A 21,206-nucleotide genomic window follows, 5' to 3' on the forward strand; every position below is an offset into this window, starting at 1 on the left:
TATTTTTTGGCCACACCATGCAGCATGCGGGATTTTATTTCCCTGACTGGGGATTGAACCCATGCCCCCAGTAGTGGAAGCGTGGAGGCTTAACCATTGGACCACCAGGGAAGTCCCAGGAAACCATTTTTGAAGATGTTTCAGGGAATGTATAGGTAAGAAGGCTGGTACAAACTACTGATGAAACCATTCCTTTCCAACTGTATCCTTCAAAGAGAATAAGAGGCATGGAAAATCCAAGATAAAAACATGTGAAATAAAATGTGTAAAACACTTCCTTACTGATTTTGGTTCAAAGCTGAGGAGTCATTTAAATAACATTTGTATTTCTGTAATATTAAGTGTAATACCAATTTCAGTAAAATAATAGAGTTGGGGAGTTATGGCATGAAAGCAAACAACAGCTCCATTTTCCTCCCCAGAACAAAGTATATTAAATTAATTATCCAGTCAGTTATCCAATCACATCAAAAATATATAATCTTGGGGCTTCCCTGGTGGCGCAGTGGTTGAGAGTCCGCCTGCCGATGCAGGGGACACGGGTTCGTGCCCCGGTCCGGGAAGATCCCACATGCCGTGGAGCAGCTGGGCCCGTGAGCCATGGCCACTAAGCCTGCGCGTCCGGAGCCTGTGCTCCTTAACGGGAGAAGCCACAACAGTGAGAGGCCCACGTACCGAAAAAAAAATAAAATATATATATATATATATATAATCTTTGTGCATAGGGTCAAAACTACCACTCTCTTAAATCCAGGCTGGGTGGGGGGTAGGGAGGAGCCATTGACATTTACTTCTTGCGGGGGGTGCACCTGGAATTGTGTAGTGCTCAGACTATACAGGTGTACACAGGATGGCATCATTTGAAAGAGAAACAATAAACTTTTTAAAGTTCCCCCTTTTTGCAATCAAAAAAGTAAGTTGCTATTGAATAAACATTTCTAGATACCTTGAGAAAAAAGGGATTGTGCACAGATACAGAGGGACTCTACTTCAGTGGTTCAGCAAAGGTTAGTCGGAGTGAACTTGCTCTGCAGATTTTTATGATCTTCAAATAGATACATGAGAAAGGCAGGTTTTAAAATGGTATACAGTTGTCCCTCAGTATCCATGCGGCATTGGCTCCAGAACCCCCTCAGATACCAAAATCTATAGATGCTCAACACCCTTATGTATAAAATGGAGAAGTATTTGCATATAACCTACACACATCCTCCAGTATACTTTAAATCATCTCTAGATTACTCATAATACCCAATACAATGAAATGCTATGTAAATAGTTGCTGATGCATGGCAAATTCAAGTTTTGCTTTTTGGAACTTTCTGAAATTTTTTAAAATTATTTATTTTATTTATTTATTTTTGGCTGCCTTGGGTCTTTGTTGCTGTGTGCGGGCTTTCTCTAGTTGCAGAGAGCAGGGGTTACTCTTTGTTGTGGTGCGCAGGCTTCTCATTACAGTGGCTTCTCTTGTTGCGGACCGTGGGCTCTAGGCACGTGGGCTTCAGTAACTGTGGCACATGGGCTCAGTAGTTGTGGCACATGGGCTTAGTTGCTCCACAGCATGTGGGATCTTCCAGGACCAGGGATCGAACCCTTGTCCCCTGCATTGGCAGGCGGATCCTTAACCACTGCGCCACCAGGGAAGTCTCTGGAATTATTTTTTAATACATTTTCGAGGCACAGTTGGTTCAATCTGCAAATACTGTACTGACTGTACAAAATGTAAACACTGAATTCACAAGTATTTCCCTAAGAAACAGCTTGGAGGAGGTACAGAGAGGACTCCCAGCCAAGATAGGCTCTGAGGGGCTCAGGGCAGTTAAAAAAAGACCTCTACTGAGAGCCCAAGATTGGGTGACACCACTTTCTTCCAAGTTTTACTGGCTGAGAGAGCCTGAAATAGATCATATCTCACCCACTAACACACAAAAGGCACAGTTCTAGGCTTAGCTGCAATCAAAGAGGGTCCCCCCTTAACAATGGAAAAAGTCCAAAACGTTGTTTCTATTACTGAGCAATACAGCTTTTAGCTACTCTTTCATTACAAATATACTTTTACATCTATGAAATATCCCAACCAGTTTCTTTATCACTGTCATGACAAGTTGTGAATATAACTCGTTGACTCAGTCATGTGGCTGGGGAGGAAGGTCTCTACGTATTAATGTTTCATTTTCACTGTCATTTTATCTAGTTGGTTCTTATTAACTGCCATGTTGACGCCTTCGCTTGTTTTTCTCTTCCTGCCAAGCCCTTTGTCATGTTACACGTAACAATAGTGTTAAGAATTTTTTCCCTAATATCTTATGGGGGTGTCTGGGAAGATTTGTCATTCAGCCCTAAAGAACACAATGTCAAAAAGAAGTTTGAGGCTAAAACTGAAGTCTTTTTTTTGTCAAGGGAAACAAGTTTCTCAGTGCCAGCTGGTGAACATAATTGGTTCTCTGGTGGCATTATTCACAGCTTTTCCCTCTGTGCATCTCTTTCTTTTATTTTTTTCTTTAGATGCCTTCCATCTTGTTTGTTAAAAGCAAAGGATATTTCAGAGAATTGGAATTCATTAGCCTTCCTAACAGAGGGAGTCTATTTAGATCTAAATTGGTGGTTAGCAAATATACAGATAATTTCTGCACATTCTTATTTATCTTTCCCAGTTCCAAAGACTATAGAAACAGATGCCTTAACGTCTGGCTGGGAGTCTCTAGTCAATGGACTGGAATACAAAGGAATCTTGGATTCAGAATTGACAAAACTCAATAGAAACAAATGGAAACTCTTCCCTGTTAGTAGATTATCTCTATAATCAGATTTCCCTAAGGTACACATAATACCCAGAAATTCTAAGACAAGACTGTAGTCTTTCACGTAAACAAAACAGGAGGCAAAACATAACGGAAGGGAGGTGCACTGATGAAAGCTGGGCTGAAAGCTCTTCACTCCAAACAAAAGTTGCCAGCAGTTCAGCTGCTGGTAGATGCATCCAACAAGTTATCTATTCACATTGGGAGTGTCCTTGTCTGAGCAGAATTTGTGAGTGATTTTTATCAAGTCCTTCAAACCAGCCCTGCCTCTGGAACAAACTTTAGGAGCAGCCCACCTGAATGTAATAGAGACATTTGCAAATTATATTAGACTAAGTCATTCATAAAGACAACCCTAGAATTGTACTTACATATCTTAATTAATTGGTTAGACATATATCTACCCAGTAGCTTTGAAGTGAGATATACTATGCTGCATATTGTGGGAAACAGGACCATGAGTTAGAAAATCCTTCCCTCAAGTAGCTATTAGTGTATGTGACATTTTAACAGTTAACTATGGGCATTAAGAAATACACATACTTCGTTGGATTCAAAAGAGGGAGACATTGCTGTCAGTTTGGAGAATTGAGGAAAATTTCTCTTAGGAGCTGAGATTTGAGGACTATAATATTTGATAGATGGCAAATGAAGAGGAAAACACATTCATTGGAGGAAATAGCAGAATTAACAGCATATAGGCAGGAAACAAGAAGTTCAGGTTCATTGTAGCATTGAGTACATGTAGAAGATAAAGTTAAGACAGTAGATAGGGATAAAACTAGAGGGATGGAATATAAGATTTTTCCATATTTCTGAAGGCAAGTTTTCCATATCCAATAAAATATGTCTAACATATTCTTGTAAAAAATTAGTATATTTCACAACATTGGAGAAAAGCATATCTTTGAAAAAATAATGGTGTTCTCCTTACCCACCATAAGGGATATAATTTTATTTTCTTTTATTGGGGTAGGAAGAAAGAGTTAGATTAAAACTTTCAATTTGATACAGTTGTTCCAAGGGAATTAGTAAAATAAAGACTTTACTCCTTTTCTTTATCTCCAAATAAGACTCTAAATGAAAGCCTGAGCAATTCTACTTCAACTTCACCAATATGAAGTCAGAAAGTAGAAGGATAAGGAGAGACCTAGAAACCTGTCTTCAGCTCTTAACTCAAGGCTGATTCTATCTCTTCCCTGGAGTTTCATATAACATGGTTCATATCGTGTCTTTATTCAAATCATGTTTTTCCCATTGGACAATGTCCGATAAACAATATAGACATAATAACCCACTGACAACTAAATAGCAAGGACTAATATCTCTTAAGTAAGTGAAGATGCAGCCCCAGAAAATTGTCTCCCAAATTCTAGTTCAACATCCAAATAGAAAAGAGATTTAAAGGAGTTTTCTACTGGGGCTTTGTGTAAGACTAGGTCTTTTGGATAGTAAGGGTGGGCGTTTTCTGGCATTTAATTAAACAGTATTTTCTAGGATCTTAGATAGAGTACTTTTACTAGTGTAAGTGGGAAAATAAAGCTGAGAAAAGTGAAATTGTGTGCTAAAAGGAGGATTTTTTGTGTTGCATTTAAATGTACCTACTTATGGCCGCATAGCACAGGGAGATCAGCTCCGTGCTTTGTGTCCACCTAGAGGGGTACGATAGGGAGGGTGGGAGGGAGACGCAAGAGGGAGGAGATATGGGGATGTATGTATATGTATAGCTGATTCACTTTGTTATACAGCAGAAACTAACACACCATTGTAAAGCAATTATACTCCAATAGAGATGTTAAAAATAAATAAATAAATGTACCTGCTTACGAAGAAATAATGAGCAGGGGTTTATCTAAGCTCGAGGAAAATTATGCTAAAATAACTTCATTAGATAAAAAATAATTTAAACCATGTTATAACAGAAAATTTATACTTTCAGTTTTGAAGTATTTTTTATCAATTTCAATACCTGAGTCTCAGTCAAAAAATCAGAGTCTATGATTCATAGTGCAGCACTAAGATATTAACATAGAGAAACACGTCCATTAAAATAAATTAAAGAGAAATTATTGAATTATTTTTTAAAGTACATTAAAATAATAATACTGTATTGTAGGGCATATTATATATGTAAATGTAAGGGGAACAGGTAAATAGAATTTTACTGTTGTAAGATTTGTACATTTTATATGAAGTGTAATAACATTAATTCTAAGTACATTGTATTAAGTTAATCATGGATATGGAAATCCCTAAAATAACATCTAAAAATAATACACAGAGGGATTGCAAAAAAGCTAATTTGATTTCAGAGGAACTAAAATCAAATATTAAAGAATATTTAATTTATCCAAAATAAGGCAGGATAAGAGGATCAGAAAACAGAAAACAGATGCGACAGCTAGAAAACAAATAGCAAGATGGTATTGGTAAATGGACAAAACACTTCCATTAAAATGCATAGGTTGACAGGTTAAAATAGCAATACCCTGGAACACTACTCAGCAACAAAAAAGAGTGAATTATTGATACACACAACAACTTGGATGAACCTGAAGGGAATTACACTGAATGAAAGAAGCCAACCTCAAAGGTAAGATACTGCATGATTCCATTTATATAATATTCTTGAGATGACACAATTATAAAGATAGAGAAGGGATTTATTGGTTGCCAGGGGTTAAGGGTTAGAGGGGAGAAAGGATTGCGGCTATAAAGGAACAGTACCAGGGAGCCCTGTGATGATGATTGTGTAGCTTGATGTGGTGGTAGTGGTGGTTACACAAAGCTACACATATGATAAAATTATAGAGAAACATACACACACATGCAAATGAGTATATGTAAAACTGGAGAAAGCTGAATAAGCACCAAAGTCCATTTTCTAGTATTGATACTGTACTGTACTGTATTTATTGTACTGTACTGATATTGTACTGTACTGTACTGTACTGATATTGTACTGTATTGTATTTATGCAAGATGTTAACATTGGGGGGCATTGAGTGAAGGGTGCACAGAACCTCCCTATAAATTTATTAGCAACTTCCTGTAAATTTATAGTTATTTCAAAATAAAAAGTTTAACAAAATGAAAGACCAAACTACATGCTCTAAGAGATGACTTTGAGTACCACAGAAATTGAAAATAAAAGGATGGCAAAATACATACCATGCAAAAAGTAAGCAAGAAAAAAACTTCAAGAAAAAGAATATTACCAGAGATAAAGAAGGGTATTTTATAATGGTAAAAGCTTCTGTTTGTTAAGAAGACATATGATCTTAAATGTGTATGCATCTAATAACAGGGCAGATAAATAGACAAACCACAATTATAATTGGGGATTGTTATACCCCTCTCTACGAAATTAATAGAACAACTGGACAAAAAAATTGTTATAGGAGATTTTAACAATACTATAAACACACTTATTGAATTTACATTTATAAAACAGTGCACCCTTCTATTCAACATTGCACTAGAGGTTTGAGTCAGGGCAGTAGGCAATAAAAGGAAAGAAAAGCTATAAAGATTGGAAAGAAAGACATACAGCTTTCATTATTCACAGACAACATGATCTTCTACAGAGAAAATTTGAAAGAATCTACAAAAAAGACTCAAAAATTAATTAGATGGCAGGGTCACAGGATCAAGGTCAATATATACAAATCAGTTATATTTTTGTATGCTAGCAAGTAACAGAGACCCAAAATTAAAATACATTTATATTATTAAAATTTTAATTCTCTTTCTTATTAAAAAATATCATTTATAGGGCTTCCCTGGTGGCGCAGTTGTTGAGAGTCCACCTGCCGATGCAGGGGACACGGGTTTGTGACCCGGTCCGGGAAGATCCCACATGTCGCGGAGCGGCTGCGCCCGTGAGCCATGGCCGCTGAAGCTGCGCATCCGGAGCCTGTGCTCCGCAATGGGAGAGGCCACAACAGTGAGAGGCCTGTGTACCGCAAAAAAAAAAAAAAAAAAAAAAAAAAACCTTTTATAATAGCATCAAAAATGTGAAATACTTAGGGATAAATTTAACCAGATATGTGTAGAACACTGAAAAGCACTAAACATTATGCAAAGAAATTGAAGAACTAAACAAATGGAGAGATACACTGTTGTCATGGATTGAAAGCTTATTGTTAAGATGTTGATTTTCCTTAAATTGATCTATAGATTTAATGCAATCTCAATAAAAATCTGGTAGTTTTTAAAATAGAAGTTGATGAATTTTCTTAAGTTTATATGGAAATGCAAAGTGCCTAGAAGAGTCAAAACAATTTTAAAACAGAAGAGTAAGGTTGGAAGACTCACACTATCTGATTTCAAGACTTCTGTAATGCACAGTAATTGACACAGTGTATTGGTGTAAGGAGAAATATATTGATTAGTTGGACAGAATAGAATCCAAAAATAGACCAAAACTATATAAAGAACTTCTGCAACTCAATAATAAAGTAATAAACAATGCTATTTTTTAAAAAGTAAAAGATTTGAGTGAATACTCTATTTTAAAAGATATACAGTTGACAAGTAAGCTCATGGAAAGATGTTCAACATCATTAGTTTTTAGTGAAATGAAAGTTTAAAACCACATCAAGATATCACAAATCTACTTTGTGGTGACAAATCTACTAGAATGGTTAAAATTTAAAGAGATTGACAATATCAAGTGCTGGCAATCATGTGGAGGAACTGAAACTCTCAGACATTGCAGGTGGAGTGCAAAACAACACAGCCACTTTGGAAAACAGTTTGGCAGTTTCTTATAAAGTTAAACATAGACTTATACAACACAGCAATCTCACACCTAAGTATTTATCCAACAGAATTGAAAACGTATGCAAATGTTTATAGTGACTTTATTCATAATTGTTCCAATTTGGAAACAACCCACATCACATGTCCAACAACTGGTAAATAAGTAAACAAATTGCAGTACATTTGTACAATAGAATACTACTACTGACATATGCAACAACACAACACTGATAGCTCTCAAAGGCATTATTCTAAGTGAAAGAAGCCAAAAACAAAGAATAAAATACAATATGATTCCATTTATATGACATTCTAGAAAGGCAAAACTATAGGGAGAAAAAAGAAAATCTGTGGTTGCCAGAGACTGGGGCTGGGGGAAGGGACTGGCTTAAAACAGATGAGTTTCAGGGACTTCCCTGGTGGTACAGGGGTAAAGAATTCCCCTTACAATGCAGGGGATGCAGGTTTGGTTCCTGGTCAGGGAACTAAAATCCCACATGCCGCGGGATAACTAAGACTGTGCACCACAACTACAGAGCCCAGGAGCCCTGGAGCCCACGCACCACTACTAGAGAAGAGAAAACCCACATGCCACAACTAGAGAGAAGCCCCCACACTGCAACAAAAGATCCTGCATGCCTCCATGAAGATCCCGCATGCCACAACTAAGACCTGATGCAGCCAAAAATAAATAAAGTAAATAATAAATAAATCTTAAAAAACTGATGAGTTTCAGTCTACATAATTTTTACCTCAAATTTTAAAATGCATCAAAATTTCATAGGATACAGTTAAATTAGTGCTTGGGGGAAAACTTATAACTTTAAATGTTAAAATTATAAAAGAAAAAAGGTTTAAGATAAATGATATAACTTTCCACTTTAAGAAACAAGATAAAGAAGAACAAATTAAGTACACAGTAAGTAGAAGAAAGGAAATAAAGATAAGAGTAGATATCAGTAAAATAGAAAACAATAAAGAAAATTCAAAACCAATATTTGGTTCTTTAAAGAAATAAATTAAATTGATAAACATTTGGTAATATTGGTCAAGGGAAAATAAGAGAAAACACAAATTACCAACATGAGGAATGAAAAAGGCAGTATCACTGGAGATCCTTTGGACATTAAAAGAATTAAAAGAGAATATTATGAACACATAAATTTGTAACTTTGATGAAACAGACAAATTCCTTGAAAAATACAAATTACCAAAACGGGCACAAGAAGAAATAGAAAATTTGAATATTCCTATATATGTTAATGAAATTAAATTTATATTTAAATACCTTCCCACAAAGAAAACTCCAGTCCCAGGCAGTTTTACTGGTGAATTTTATCAAACATTAGGGAAGAAAATTATCCATGTTACACAATTCCTTCAGGAAATTGAGGAGGGAACACTTTTCAACTAGTTTTATAAAGCCAGCATAACCCTGACGCCAAAACCAGACAAATACATTACAAAAAATAAAACTATAACCCAATACTCCTCATTAACATAGATGCAACCTACAATAAGTAGGAATTCAAATCCAGAAATATATAAAAAGGATAATATATCAAGATCAAGTGGGGTTTATTCTAGGAATGCAGGGGTGGTTTAACATTTGAAAATCAATCAAAAATAATTTACCATATTAACTGCATAAAACAGAAAAATCATATGATCATTCAAATTGATTGAGAAAAAATTTGATGTAATTTAGTGTCATTCATGATTTTTAAAATATCTCTCAGCACATAGAAAATAGGAGAGGACTTTTTCAACCTGATAAAGATCATCTATGAAAAATCTATAGCTAACGTCACACTTAATGGTGAAAGATTTTTCTGTAAGAATGGAAACAAATAAAAATGTCTGCTCTCACCACTTCCATTAACACTGTAGTAGAGGTCTTAGGCAATGCAATAAGACAAGAAGAATAAAGGGTACACAGATTAAAAAAGAAAGAAGTAAAACTATTTGCAGATGAAATGATTGTGTATGTAGAAAATACTAATCTGAAAAACTACTAGAATTAGGAAGTGAATTTTGCAAGGTCACAGGACACAAAGTCAACATACAAAATGAATCCTATTTCTTTATAATGACAACAAATAACTAGAACATTTAAAATTTTAAGTAATATTTATAGCTACATCAAAAATACTTTGGGATAACTTTAATGGAAATATGTATAAAACTTCTACCTTTAAAATTATAAAACACTGCTGAAGACCCAAATAAATGGAGAGACATACCATATTCAAAGACTGGAAAACTCAGTATTGGTAAATGTCAATTCTCCCCTAAATTTCTCTGTGGGTCCTACACCATTCCAAGCAAACTCCCAGCAGGTTTTTTTTTTTAATGAAGTGTGACAAACTGAATATAAAATTTATGTAGAAGTACAAAGGTTCTAAAAAGCCAAACTATCTTAAAAATGAAGAACAAAATTCAAGGACTTACACTATCTGATTTCAAGATATCAGATAGTCTGACACTTATAAGTTAACTTAATTTTCAGCCAAGACATCACAGCAATTCAACGGGGAAAGGGAAGACTTTTCAAAAAATGGTGATGGAACAAATCCTTTCTAAATGCAAAAACAAAAACAAAACAAAATTCAAAACAACAGCAAAAAATTTTGAACTATGCCTCACACCATTACAAAAATTAATTCTCAAGATCACAGAACTAAATCTAAGGAGCTAAAAACTATAAATCTTCTGAAAGAAAATATAGGAAAATATTTTGGTAAACTTGTAGTAGCAAAGATTTCTTTTAGACAGTACCCAGAAAGCACTAACCATAAATAAAGAACTGGTAAAAAATGGACTTTATTAAATTAAAAAATTTCTGTCCATCGTAAGACCCATTAGGAAAATAAGTAGGCAAGCCACAGACTGAGAATAAACATTTGCAATACATAGATGACAAAGGACTTGTGTCCAGAATATATAAGCAATCCCTATTAATCTATAATAAAAATACAACCAACACAATAAAAAATAGGAAAAGACTTAAACAGGTACTTCACAAAGAAAGATATATAAGTGGCCAATAAACACATAAAAAAAGAGCCCCTAATTATTAGCCATGGGAAGTATAAAGAAAAACCACAATGAAATATCCCTACACACTTACCAGAATGGGTAAAATTAAAAAGACTGATAACACCTAATGTTGGTGAAGATGTGGGGAAATGGGAACTCTCATAGCTGATGGGCGGGAGTATACAGCGTACAACCACCTTGTAAATCAGTCTGGCAGTTTCTCGTTAAATGTACATCTATCCTATGAGAATTGGCAGTTATTCCACTTCTAGGTTTTACTGAAGAGAAATAAAAACATATATACACCAAAATACTTGTACAGAAATGTTCACAGCAGCTTTATTCATAATACACTAAAACTGGAAACAACCCATATGCCTATCAACAGGAGAATGGATAAACAAATCATGGTATAGCCATAACCAAATACTACTTATCAATAAAAAAGAAAAACTACTGATATGCACAACAACATGAATGGAGCTCAAAAACATGCTGAGTGAAAAATCCAGGCACAGTAGGGTACATACAGTAAATTGTCATTCTTAAGAAGTTCTAGAACTGGCAAAAATAATCTATGATGAAAGAAATCAGAACAGTGGTTGTCCTTGTGGATGGAGGGGATGATGGGAAGGAAATGCGGGATCTTTCTGGGGTGATGGAAACGTTTGACATATTGATAGGGATACGGATTATGTGGGTGCATGCAATTATCAAAACTCATACTGTGCATTTCAATATCTGTATATTATACCTCAATTGGAAAAAAAATTTTGAGAAGTAAATTGAAAAACAATTATTAAACTACTTTAACAAACAAGCTCAGTAAAGTCTGCTTTTAAAAGAAATCAAAAGAAATTTGGGATCTATTGATACTGAAGACTTTGTAATTAAGAAAAAGGAGAAAGAAGAAGCAGAGATAATTATATGGGCCATCACTGAGGGCTTCCTAAGACCTCTGCTAACTGCTTTACATGCACTTTCTCATTTAATACCCACAACAACCCATTTTTCAGACATAGTAGGAAAGATATGCTTTAATAAACAAATCTTCCCACTACCCTTAGCAAATACCTTAGGTATAAGTTCCCTTAAAAACTCAGGATAGCAAGGCACTTTTTTCCCCTTTTAAAATGTCAGGCAGTAAGTTGTAGAAGTTGTTTCATAAACCTGCTCCTATCACTAAGAAATGTGAACCATAGAAAATTATACCTATTACCATTTTTGGTTTCAGCAATGCTCATAAAATATGTTCTGTGACCTATGACCACAATTCTTAAAACATCTTATTTCTGTGAAATTCCTATTTCTAGGAATATTTTCTAGATATAGAAATTCCTATTTCTATATCTGCCCTCACAATGCAAGTCGGGGGCTAGAAAGCATGATTTGCCTAATAAATATTTACCCCAGGCTCACTGCTGAGTCTAGCACAACTTCTCTATCAGCTCAACGAGAGTCTCAAGAATAAAACTTCTCCTAGACCCCTGCATAAACAGCAGGTAGTTTTACAAAAGAACGATGGGACTGAGAGATGGTAAGATGGTCCTTACCACATCCAACACAGCGCGGACAAACACATCCAGGTATACTGTGGTGGCCTGGGTCCAGTTGTGAACTGGCCTCACTTCCTTGCAATATTTCTGTAATAGCTGCTTGGTGAGATGATGCAGAGCAGAGCTCCTGGGATGAGGGGTATCTATGGCCAGGATTCCTGAAAAAGAAAACTATCATCGTTTTCACCGTTTATGAAAATAAAAGGAACTTAGCATCTTTAGGACACTTCAGACTGCTCAGGACTCAGTGGCTCCTAGCAGGATATAGTTTTCAGCTCATCCGAACTGCTTAAGTTCACAGCCAACTAGCGGGCTTATTGGCAGACACTTGTTTAAAGTAGAAAATAAACTTATGGTTACCAAACTGGAAAGAGGGGGAAGGGATAAATTAGGAATTTGGGATTAACAGATACACACTACTGTATATAAAATAAACAACAAGGACCTACTGCATAGCACAGGGAACTATATTCAATATCTTATAATAACCTACAATGAAAAAGAATCTGAAAAAAAATATGTGTGTGTGTGTGTGTGTTTCTATAACTGAATCACTTTGCTGTACACCTGAAACATTGTAAATGAACTATACTTCAATTAAAAAGCAAACAAACAAACAAAAAAAAGCAAAGTAAGCTGATGGGCTAAGTGCCCAATGAAGAAATCTCATTGTAAAGATAAATAAATGAACCCCATCTCTGAGGATGCAAACTTTCACTTACAGTTCCATTTTTACAACAATCTTGCATATTGGAGACAACATCCTTTCTTTTTTCCTGTATCACCCCCTCCCGGTACATAGGAGAAAACTTCCCATGCACTTAGCCAACATTTAACTTCCTCTTTGGATTTTTCTTTTGATTTTCTGTTCGTAATTCAAAATCACATAGAAAGCCCAAAGCAGAAACATGGACAAACCAGTTGAACACAAAGATTTGTGTGGATTTCTGAGTAATGGGATTAGTGAGATTCCAATTCACATTTTTCTCCTCAAAAATATATCTGTTCTCTCACTCTGCCTTAAAATGCACTTGTCGGAAAATGAGATCTTCATTTTGGGAAAATTCTCTGTGGCTCCAGGGAACACCTATTTCCTAGGACCCAGGAATCTTGATTTGTAGAGGAGCCGTGATTGGTGTTGAGGCCGGGAAGGCCAGGGGAAAGCAAGCAAGAGAAATGAGCACCAGCAATTGGAAGTGACAAATCTGTGAGGGCTTTCTCAGAATTGCAGAAAGATATTTTGTTCACCAGCTTTGCCGGCCCCTGGGGGATTCAAAGCTTCGCTAAGTCATTGGACTGAAGCAAATTGCACACCTCCCGCCAACAGCGCCTGAGTGAAATCTATCTGTAGTGTCCTGCGTGTGAATTCACCTCGGCTCTCAGCGGTTTTGATGGTTATTTTGATGAGCTGCTGAAGGTACGCGGGATCCAGCAGGAAACTGTAAATGAGATATCCTCTCCCCATGCGACAATCCTGTTTATACCCATCTGTTTATGAATGATGCTTTGTCACTTGCTGCCGCAGGCAACAATTTCTATGTTTATCAATGTCAGTGTGACCAAAATGCTAACAACGGTGCTGGAGGTGCAATTCCAGACTCATTGTGGGCAGTGGAATATTCACTTTCATTATCATCTGAACTGGGAATCTAATTAGCGTTTTAACTCCCTAACTATTCACCCGACAAGATGCCAGAAGTGGCAACAGCGATTCTGGCATGCGGGACTAAGGTGGGTGACTTGCATCAGGCATCATCTTTAGTTTTTGTGAACTGTGATTGTCAAAAAGTGTGCTGTGAATCTCTCTACCTGAGACTGTTTCTTGCTGGCGGACGCTGCGGGTAGAGATTTCTGGAGCCCAAATCACAGCTGGTCTGGTGCTTTTCCTGAGAACTTCGCTTTGGGCAAGTTCACTCTTACCTCCCTTGGAAGCTCCCAATTCAAGTCCCAGCTGGGGAGCCACTGAAATGTGCCTGTTTCAATACAGGAAACCACTTGAGACAGAGTTAAGACATAATTCTGAGAAGTGAATGTGTGCTCCCTATACCCTCTGTTCATGGAGAGTCAAATTCCCCTCTGATACCTTTTCTAGGAAACAATCCATAGGTCCCCTATGGATAAACACATACTTTCTAGAATGTGTCATAGTCTTTGGGTAAAAAGAGAATGTTCTGGAAGCTGGAAATAGGAACAAAAGAGAAGCAGGCAATGATTGGAGAAAAATCAGAAGCAAACGGAAGTATGCTTAAATAAACTACAGAGGGAAAGAGTTCTTTGTTTAAAATGGGAAGAAATAATAAATTACATTTCTACTATGAGTGCACATTTGCCTGAGGAGAAAGATCAATTAGAGGAGAGAGATTAAGGATTTAAGTGACCATTAATTAACAGTAAATTATGCCCCTTGAAAGCTAATGTGACATTCACACAAGCACTAAATGACTCACGGTTCAGTGATGTTTCAGCAGACACTGATGGAAAATATCAACAGACCCAGGAAAGATTCCTCACTAGCTCTGCCTCCTTGAATGATAATAATCAGCTTCAAATAATTCACTTGTAAATTTCTGGAAAGTAGAATGTGTTAGGAACTGAGCTGTGAAGCGCTTTTGGTGAAGATAGATTTAAAAAAGATAAGAATACAATAGAATTATTCCTTTGTTTTCCTTATTTCAACGAGTTACACACACGCCTATCTTAGAATGTTCTGGGCACTTTGATGAAAAGAGCTCTTTTTGCTTTAGTGAGTATACCACCTTTAGGATTATAAGAGAATGATACTGAGACAGGCTGGGACCTGGGACCTAGGACCCTTTGCTGCAGTGCTTACACCTGGACAAATGTCTCCTTAAGAAGCAAAATACAAAGAAACTAAAAGGGACTAAAAATAACTGCGTGCATGTGCAGTTAGGGCAAATTATGGACAACAAGATACAAAAAGACCAAAAAAACCCAACTTCCACTTTTGAAGAGCAGGGAGCAAAACCAGGGTACTGCACATGCCCCTGCACACAGCACCACCAAGGGGGTGGGCAGACCACCTAAGCCTCCCCTCTGGCTGGACCCCTGGACACACCCCTACCCTCACGTCATTTAAGGAACCAGCTCCTCCCACCTCAGGGAGCGAGCAAGGGAACCTGATACTTGTTTTTACTCCTCCCTGCTATATAGTAGGAGTCCCAATAGAGCCGTGCCTGAACTTCTTGTCTGGCCTCTTATCAATTTCTATTGATTAAGGAAGGCCAAGAAACCTGGTTGGTAGCAATACATATATCTGAGATGTTACAAGGAAACAGAGGTTTGAGGGCAAGGTACTACTGAATACCTAATACTGATTAAATAATTAGCTGTGTGCCAGGCACTGGGCTAAGAGCCCTTTACATGAATTATCTCATTTAACTTCTACAAGAATAGGTACTCTACAGCCCCGTGAAGGGTCACTTACAGGTGAGGGACTCTAGGCCTAGGGAGGTTAGTACCACTGAAGATCACACAGCTTGTAAGTGAGGAGGCCGGAATTTAAACAAGACTGATCTGGATGCAAAGGTCAAGCTCTTACTCTGGCACTACCCTGAACTGGCTCCCTGAGAATACTAGGTGAGTAACCCTTCAAAAGGAAGAGTTGCATGTTGTACGTTTTTGGACAGAAACAGCGCACTGTTATTTTCTGTGTTTGTGGGGTTTTTTTAAATATTTATTTATTTGGCCGTGCCGGGGCTTAGTTGCGGCCCTCGGGATCTTTGAGTTTCATCATGTGAACCCTTAGTTGCTGCCTGGGGGATTTGTTCCCTGACCAGGGATCGAACCTGGGTCCCCTGCATTGGGAGCATGGAGTCTTAGCCACTGGACTGCCATTTGTGTGTTTTCAGGTCAGTGATATGTTACATTTGCATTGCAGCTTACAATTACATAATGCTATCTTATTCCGTCTTCGTGAATATACAAAATAAACAGTTAACTTACAGGGAAACAGAGTCTCTAAGAGGTTAATTGACTTGCCCGGGGTCACGTGGCTGGTGAGTAGAGTGGCAGGACCTAGATGGTTCTAATCCAGGCCTCCTACCCTAGCACACTGTCTCCTGGGTGCAGCAGTGAATTGGTGGTTGGTTCAGGGCTTTGATGTTTACAAATCATCTTGATATTAAACTAGTAAAAATTCCAAAGGATGAATTTTTCTGCAACAAATGTTCTCAGTATGATTTATGGTCAAGCACTGATTACGAGACACTATTAAAACACTTTCTCTGCCACAGTTAGAGCAAAAATCAAGCATAAGGCAAAACATTAGAAAAAGAAATCATGAAGAAGAATTTCTTCTGTTTTCAAACCTTCATTTTTCTATTTTATCTTACTTAGTTTAATGTTCACAATTATTTTCTGCTAAGAAACCCATTTGACATTTAATGAAATTCCCTCTGTTTTCATTTTTATAATTAAGATATGCTTTTATCCTTTAAGTTCAACACCCAGCATTTTTATTCTTTAATGATAAGTGGCTATTTTTCTTCTCTACCCAATAAAAAAATCATTGCCACCTGCTTGGCTACCAAATTCCTTCCTCATCTCCGTAATTGACTCATTCCACTTTCAGTTATATTTTAAAACATGGAAATTCAGATACGAGCTCTAGGAGAACCCTCAAGAAAGTGGGGTGTTGGGAAACACCAGCATAAACATAAATTTTTGATTTGTGTATATTTTCTAAGAACCAATTGTATCCTATTCAAGTGGCTCAATTCAGTAGAGTTAATACTGGCACTATGGAATTTTAGTTTCAGAAATTTAGGGAAAGAAAACATATATATATATATATTAGTTTCTAAAATATTTTTAAGGGGAATTGTACACTCAAAACATGCAAGTTTATAGAGCTCGTCTTTAGAGAAACACTCATCACCTACACAGACTTTGTACGGCTGGATGTAAAGCCCCTAATACCAAAATGACATCCAGGTTTCTGTAGCTATGATGGATCCAAGGAACTCTCTCTCTGGGCTACTAAAAGCCAAGACTACTTTGTATAATAAAAATATACTATTCAGACATAAAAGTAAATCTGAAAGAGAATACCCCAAACTCTCAATGTCAATTGTTGTAAAGAAAGCTTGATTTCTAAGGAAGCAGAAATTTATCAGACAATTATAACATTTCAGAGCATATTTTCAGCCATGTGTAAAGCCCCACTGTGTGACCCTACGTGTATATACATCTATAATTGTAGGAGCAAAGTCGTAACAAATTGTTGGTCTCCGTGTAGCTTCACAGGACTGACATTTTACAGATCGTAAATAAAAACAAACACTTGTGACGAGTTATACAGCACAACGTAGAAAACCACGTCTCTAGCTTCTAGGCGTTAATATTCAAAGCCTAGTAATATCATTAAAGGACTCACCTGAGGCGGCCACCAGGACCAAGGGCCACAGAGGGGCCATTGAACTTGCCAGTGTTCCCCAGGCACTTCCAGAAGATGAGAAACACAAACTTGCCTATTGGATGGAACGCCGCTCAATCTTTCCTAAAAGACCTCCTTTCCATTCCGTTCTTCTCTGTTTGCCAGTTTATGCTGTCCTTGCTGGTGCTATTTTGTAAACACTAAATGGGACCAAAGGCAGTACCAGCACCACACAAATGTTTTGGAATTGATACCATTGCAATACTTCTTAACTTCTCCATTTGGTTCTGCCCCAGGATCAGATCTTGGCCAACATTTCAATTTCCCTGACAGGAGATAGCTAAGTGAATAATGTAATCTAAGAGGAGCCCCTAAGCAGGGGAAATTCCACACTAATGTGATTTCCTTTACAGCCTTTACCTAAGGCAGTCCTCTTGCTGACATTTAGGACACTAATTTCATTAATAATTGAGATCCAAATAGCTGATCTAAATCAGACTTATGCAGTAACATCTTCAGCATTTGACTATGATTATTGGACTCTTGAATTACACTAAGCTAATGGAAACCTGGTATTGTCAAATGAAGAGCAACTGCTAACAGTACAGTGGGAAGAGTGTCTTTTGTTTCTCCTAAGCCCCTTTCATTAAAAGAAACATCGATTTTTGATAAATAGAAATGCTTCTTAAATTCTCACTGCCCACAATTCAGAAAGTAACTACATAAGAGAGAATGCGTCTAGGCTTACTGAAGATGAAAACTACTAAAGTTTAACATCACTCAATAAAAACTGGGGTTTTTTTTTTCACTTTTTGATTGAGCCCCATTCACGTTTCATTATTAAGGAAAAAGATGCATCATTCCACATAACTCTATCTTGCATTGGTAGACCCCTAGATGCTCTAGAGACAAAAATTAAATTTCATACCATTTCCAACATATGCCCCCTTTTTACTATAGATGGAATGTAGAGGAACAGGTTTGAGATAAGTTTTCACACAACAAACTGAGGGAGGGGAAGCGTATACCTGATCCCTGTGCTCCTAATCATTTGGTCCCTTTGTTTAGAATCCATGAAGCTCTCTTTTTAATTTTCATCTACCAGTAAAATATAGATGTTGGTGAAAGCAGTTACAAATATGGAAAGGGAGAAAACTAGGATGAACCCTGTAGTGTTGAGTTGGTTTTGGAAGTATCAGAGTGAACTCTTGGTTTTCGATACATGTAGCTAAATATAGAAATACATACAAATGTAAGCATGTGTGTACATGTGTTCATACACGCATATGTTCCTAGCTCTGTCCACTAGAGCGCCTGAGAGCAGGAACAGCCCAACAAAAATGAGTACACCCAACACCCAGATCTTGGTCTCTAAACAGCATACATACCTACAAGGAAGAAATGGAGAAATGCGTGATGCCAGGGCCAGGGCAGGAAAGTAGAAAAAGAGCCTAGAATGCCTCCTTGTATCACAAAGTAAAGAAGTGCTAAAAGAATCATGGGGACAGGATAAAAGGACAGAGTCAGCTTGAAGGGGCTCCCACTGGCCAAATCTGTGACGATTCAAGCATCAAAATCAATAATGATGGCAAAGATTTATAACTCATGAAGTAGAATAACAATCCATGAGTCCATCCTGATTTAAATAAAGAGATGGATGGGAAGGAGAGAAAACTTTTCCCTTAAATTACAATTGCCAACTAATAAATGTAGAAGAAATAATGGAATCTTTATAGTGATAATTAATTCACAAAAGAAACATCAATGGGTGATAAAAACTAGTTGGCAAAAGTTTGATGAGGAACAGGACATTAACACAAAATACTTACTAAATACAAAGATTTAAAAAAATCTTTCAGGACTTCCCTGGTGGTGCAGTGGTTAAGAATCCGCCTGTCAAGGCAGAGGACACAGGTTCAAACCCTGGTCCAGGAAGATCCCACATGCCGCAGAGCAACTAAGCTCATGTGCCACAACTACTGAGCCCGCACGCCACAATTACTAAAGCCCGCGCGCCTAGAGCCCATGCTTCGCAACAAGAGAAGCCACCACAATGAGAAGCCCGCGCACCGCAACAAAGAGTAGCCCCTGCTCGCTGCAACTAGAGAAGACCCAACGCAGCCCAAAATTAATTAATTAATTAATTTTAAAAATATTTCAGTAGAGAAGTCTGGCAGACAACACCTTTATCAAATGATGAAAATTAGCATCACCAGTTATGGGAGTTGTGCACCACGAGATTTGAGAAGATGCAACAGCCCTTCTGTTATCATCCTGCCAAAAATTCATAACTTGAATCTACGCAGTAGGAAACCCCGTATTGTGGGACATTCTACAAAACAGCAGGCATGTAATCTTCAAAAGTGTCAAGGATATGAAAGTTAAAGAAAGACTGAGAAACTGTATCAAACAAAAGGAGATTAAAGAGGCATGACAACTCAGTGCAATGTGTGATTCTGCAGTGGATCCTTTTGTCATAAGAATATTTTGGAGAGAACTGGTGAAACTCAAATGCGGTCTGTGGATTAGATGGTAGTGATATAGCAATGTTGAATTCCTAATTTTGATTGTATTGAGATTATGTAAAATAATGTCCTTGTTTGTAAGAGTAATGCTCTAAGTAATCACAGGTGAAGGGTCATCATGTTGGCAACAAACTCTCACATGGCTGGTGGGGGTGGAGAGTTCTTTCTACTTCCTGTGCTTCCAGTTTTGCTGGGCATTTGAAAATACTTTTACTTTTTCAGAAGAAAAAGTAAAAAAAGAAATATAACCTGGTAGAGGAAATTGGATACAAAGTTATGGAAAGTTTGAGAAATATCCTTGAGATAGGGTAGAAAAATAAATGGGGCTTCATCAAGAGGTAAGATCATGAAGGACTGATCTGGCCATCAAAATCCCATCACTTCCCATCAATGCTTTGAATTGTTGGCTTCTACCTATGAGATGAATTAGGACAGGAGAAAGGCAAGCTGTAGGCAGCAGACCATTTTTTTTTTATGGGCAGGGAGCACAGAAGCTTGCCTTTATGCAAAGCTTTAATTGAGATGGTAATCAACATTATCTTCTTGCCACACATGTTAGTAAGCCATGACTCTAGGTCAAACCTCCTGGGACACGCTTGCCCTCCCTTCTGGCTCACTTTCTCATATACCCATCTGTTACTGGAAGGCCACTGCTAATGACGTGTAATACAGGTACATTACGACCTTCATTAGCTAATTTAACAACAGTCTGGTGATCCTGCCCATTACAGCTCTTTATTGGCTGATGAATTTTGCAAAGACAAGAAAGGTTTGTGTGAGTGACTTGTCTTCAAAGTAGTTTATATACAGATATTTCCTGATCTTCCCTTGATTGCCCTGCTCTGCACGACCAGATGGCTCAGAGCTTTCTTTTCCCAAACTTACTGTCCTGTCTAGGTTTAGTTTATATACTCAGTGCCTTTACATTCGGTGTCTGTCCCTTGCTCAACTTTTAATTTTCCATGAAAACCATCTCTTCTCAACTCCTTAAATTCAATACTGTTTACTCACATTATTTTTTGCAATCCATTAGTCAAAGATTTCATCCCCCTTAGATATCTCTTTAGGAAGGATGAATGCAGGGTGAACCCTGTTCAGACCCTTGAAACAGGTCAGGGTATTAAAG

General features: G+C 37.3%; 1 protein-coding gene across 1 annotated transcript in view; it reads right to left on the reverse strand.

Annotated features, from left to right (window-relative positions):
* The window catches only part of HTR3B (5-hydroxytryptamine receptor 3B), a 38,026-nt gene extending 17,268 nt beyond the window's left edge, over nucleotides 1–20,758 (reverse strand). The window contains exons 1-3 of the mRNA XM_027081846.1: nucleotides 20,721–20,758; nucleotides 17,556–17,620; nucleotides 12,158–12,318 (exon numbers count right to left, since the gene is read on the reverse strand). Of these exons, the coding sequence (XP_026937647.1) occupies nucleotides 12,158–12,318; nucleotides 17,556–17,620; nucleotides 20,721–20,758 (264 nt within the window). The remainder of the gene's footprint in view (nucleotides 1–12,157; nucleotides 12,319–17,555; nucleotides 17,621–20,720) is intronic.
* Between the last annotated feature and the right edge of the window lie 448 nt (nucleotides 20,759–21,206).

This window comes from Aethalodelphis obliquidens, unplaced genomic scaffold, assembly GCF_003676395.1.
Source record: "Aethalodelphis obliquidens isolate GAN/ISIS:26980383/991018 unplaced genomic scaffold, ASM367639v1 scaffold46, whole genome shotgun sequence".
Classification (NCBI taxonomy): Eukaryota; Metazoa; Chordata; class Mammalia; order Artiodactyla; family Delphinidae; genus Aethalodelphis; species Aethalodelphis obliquidens.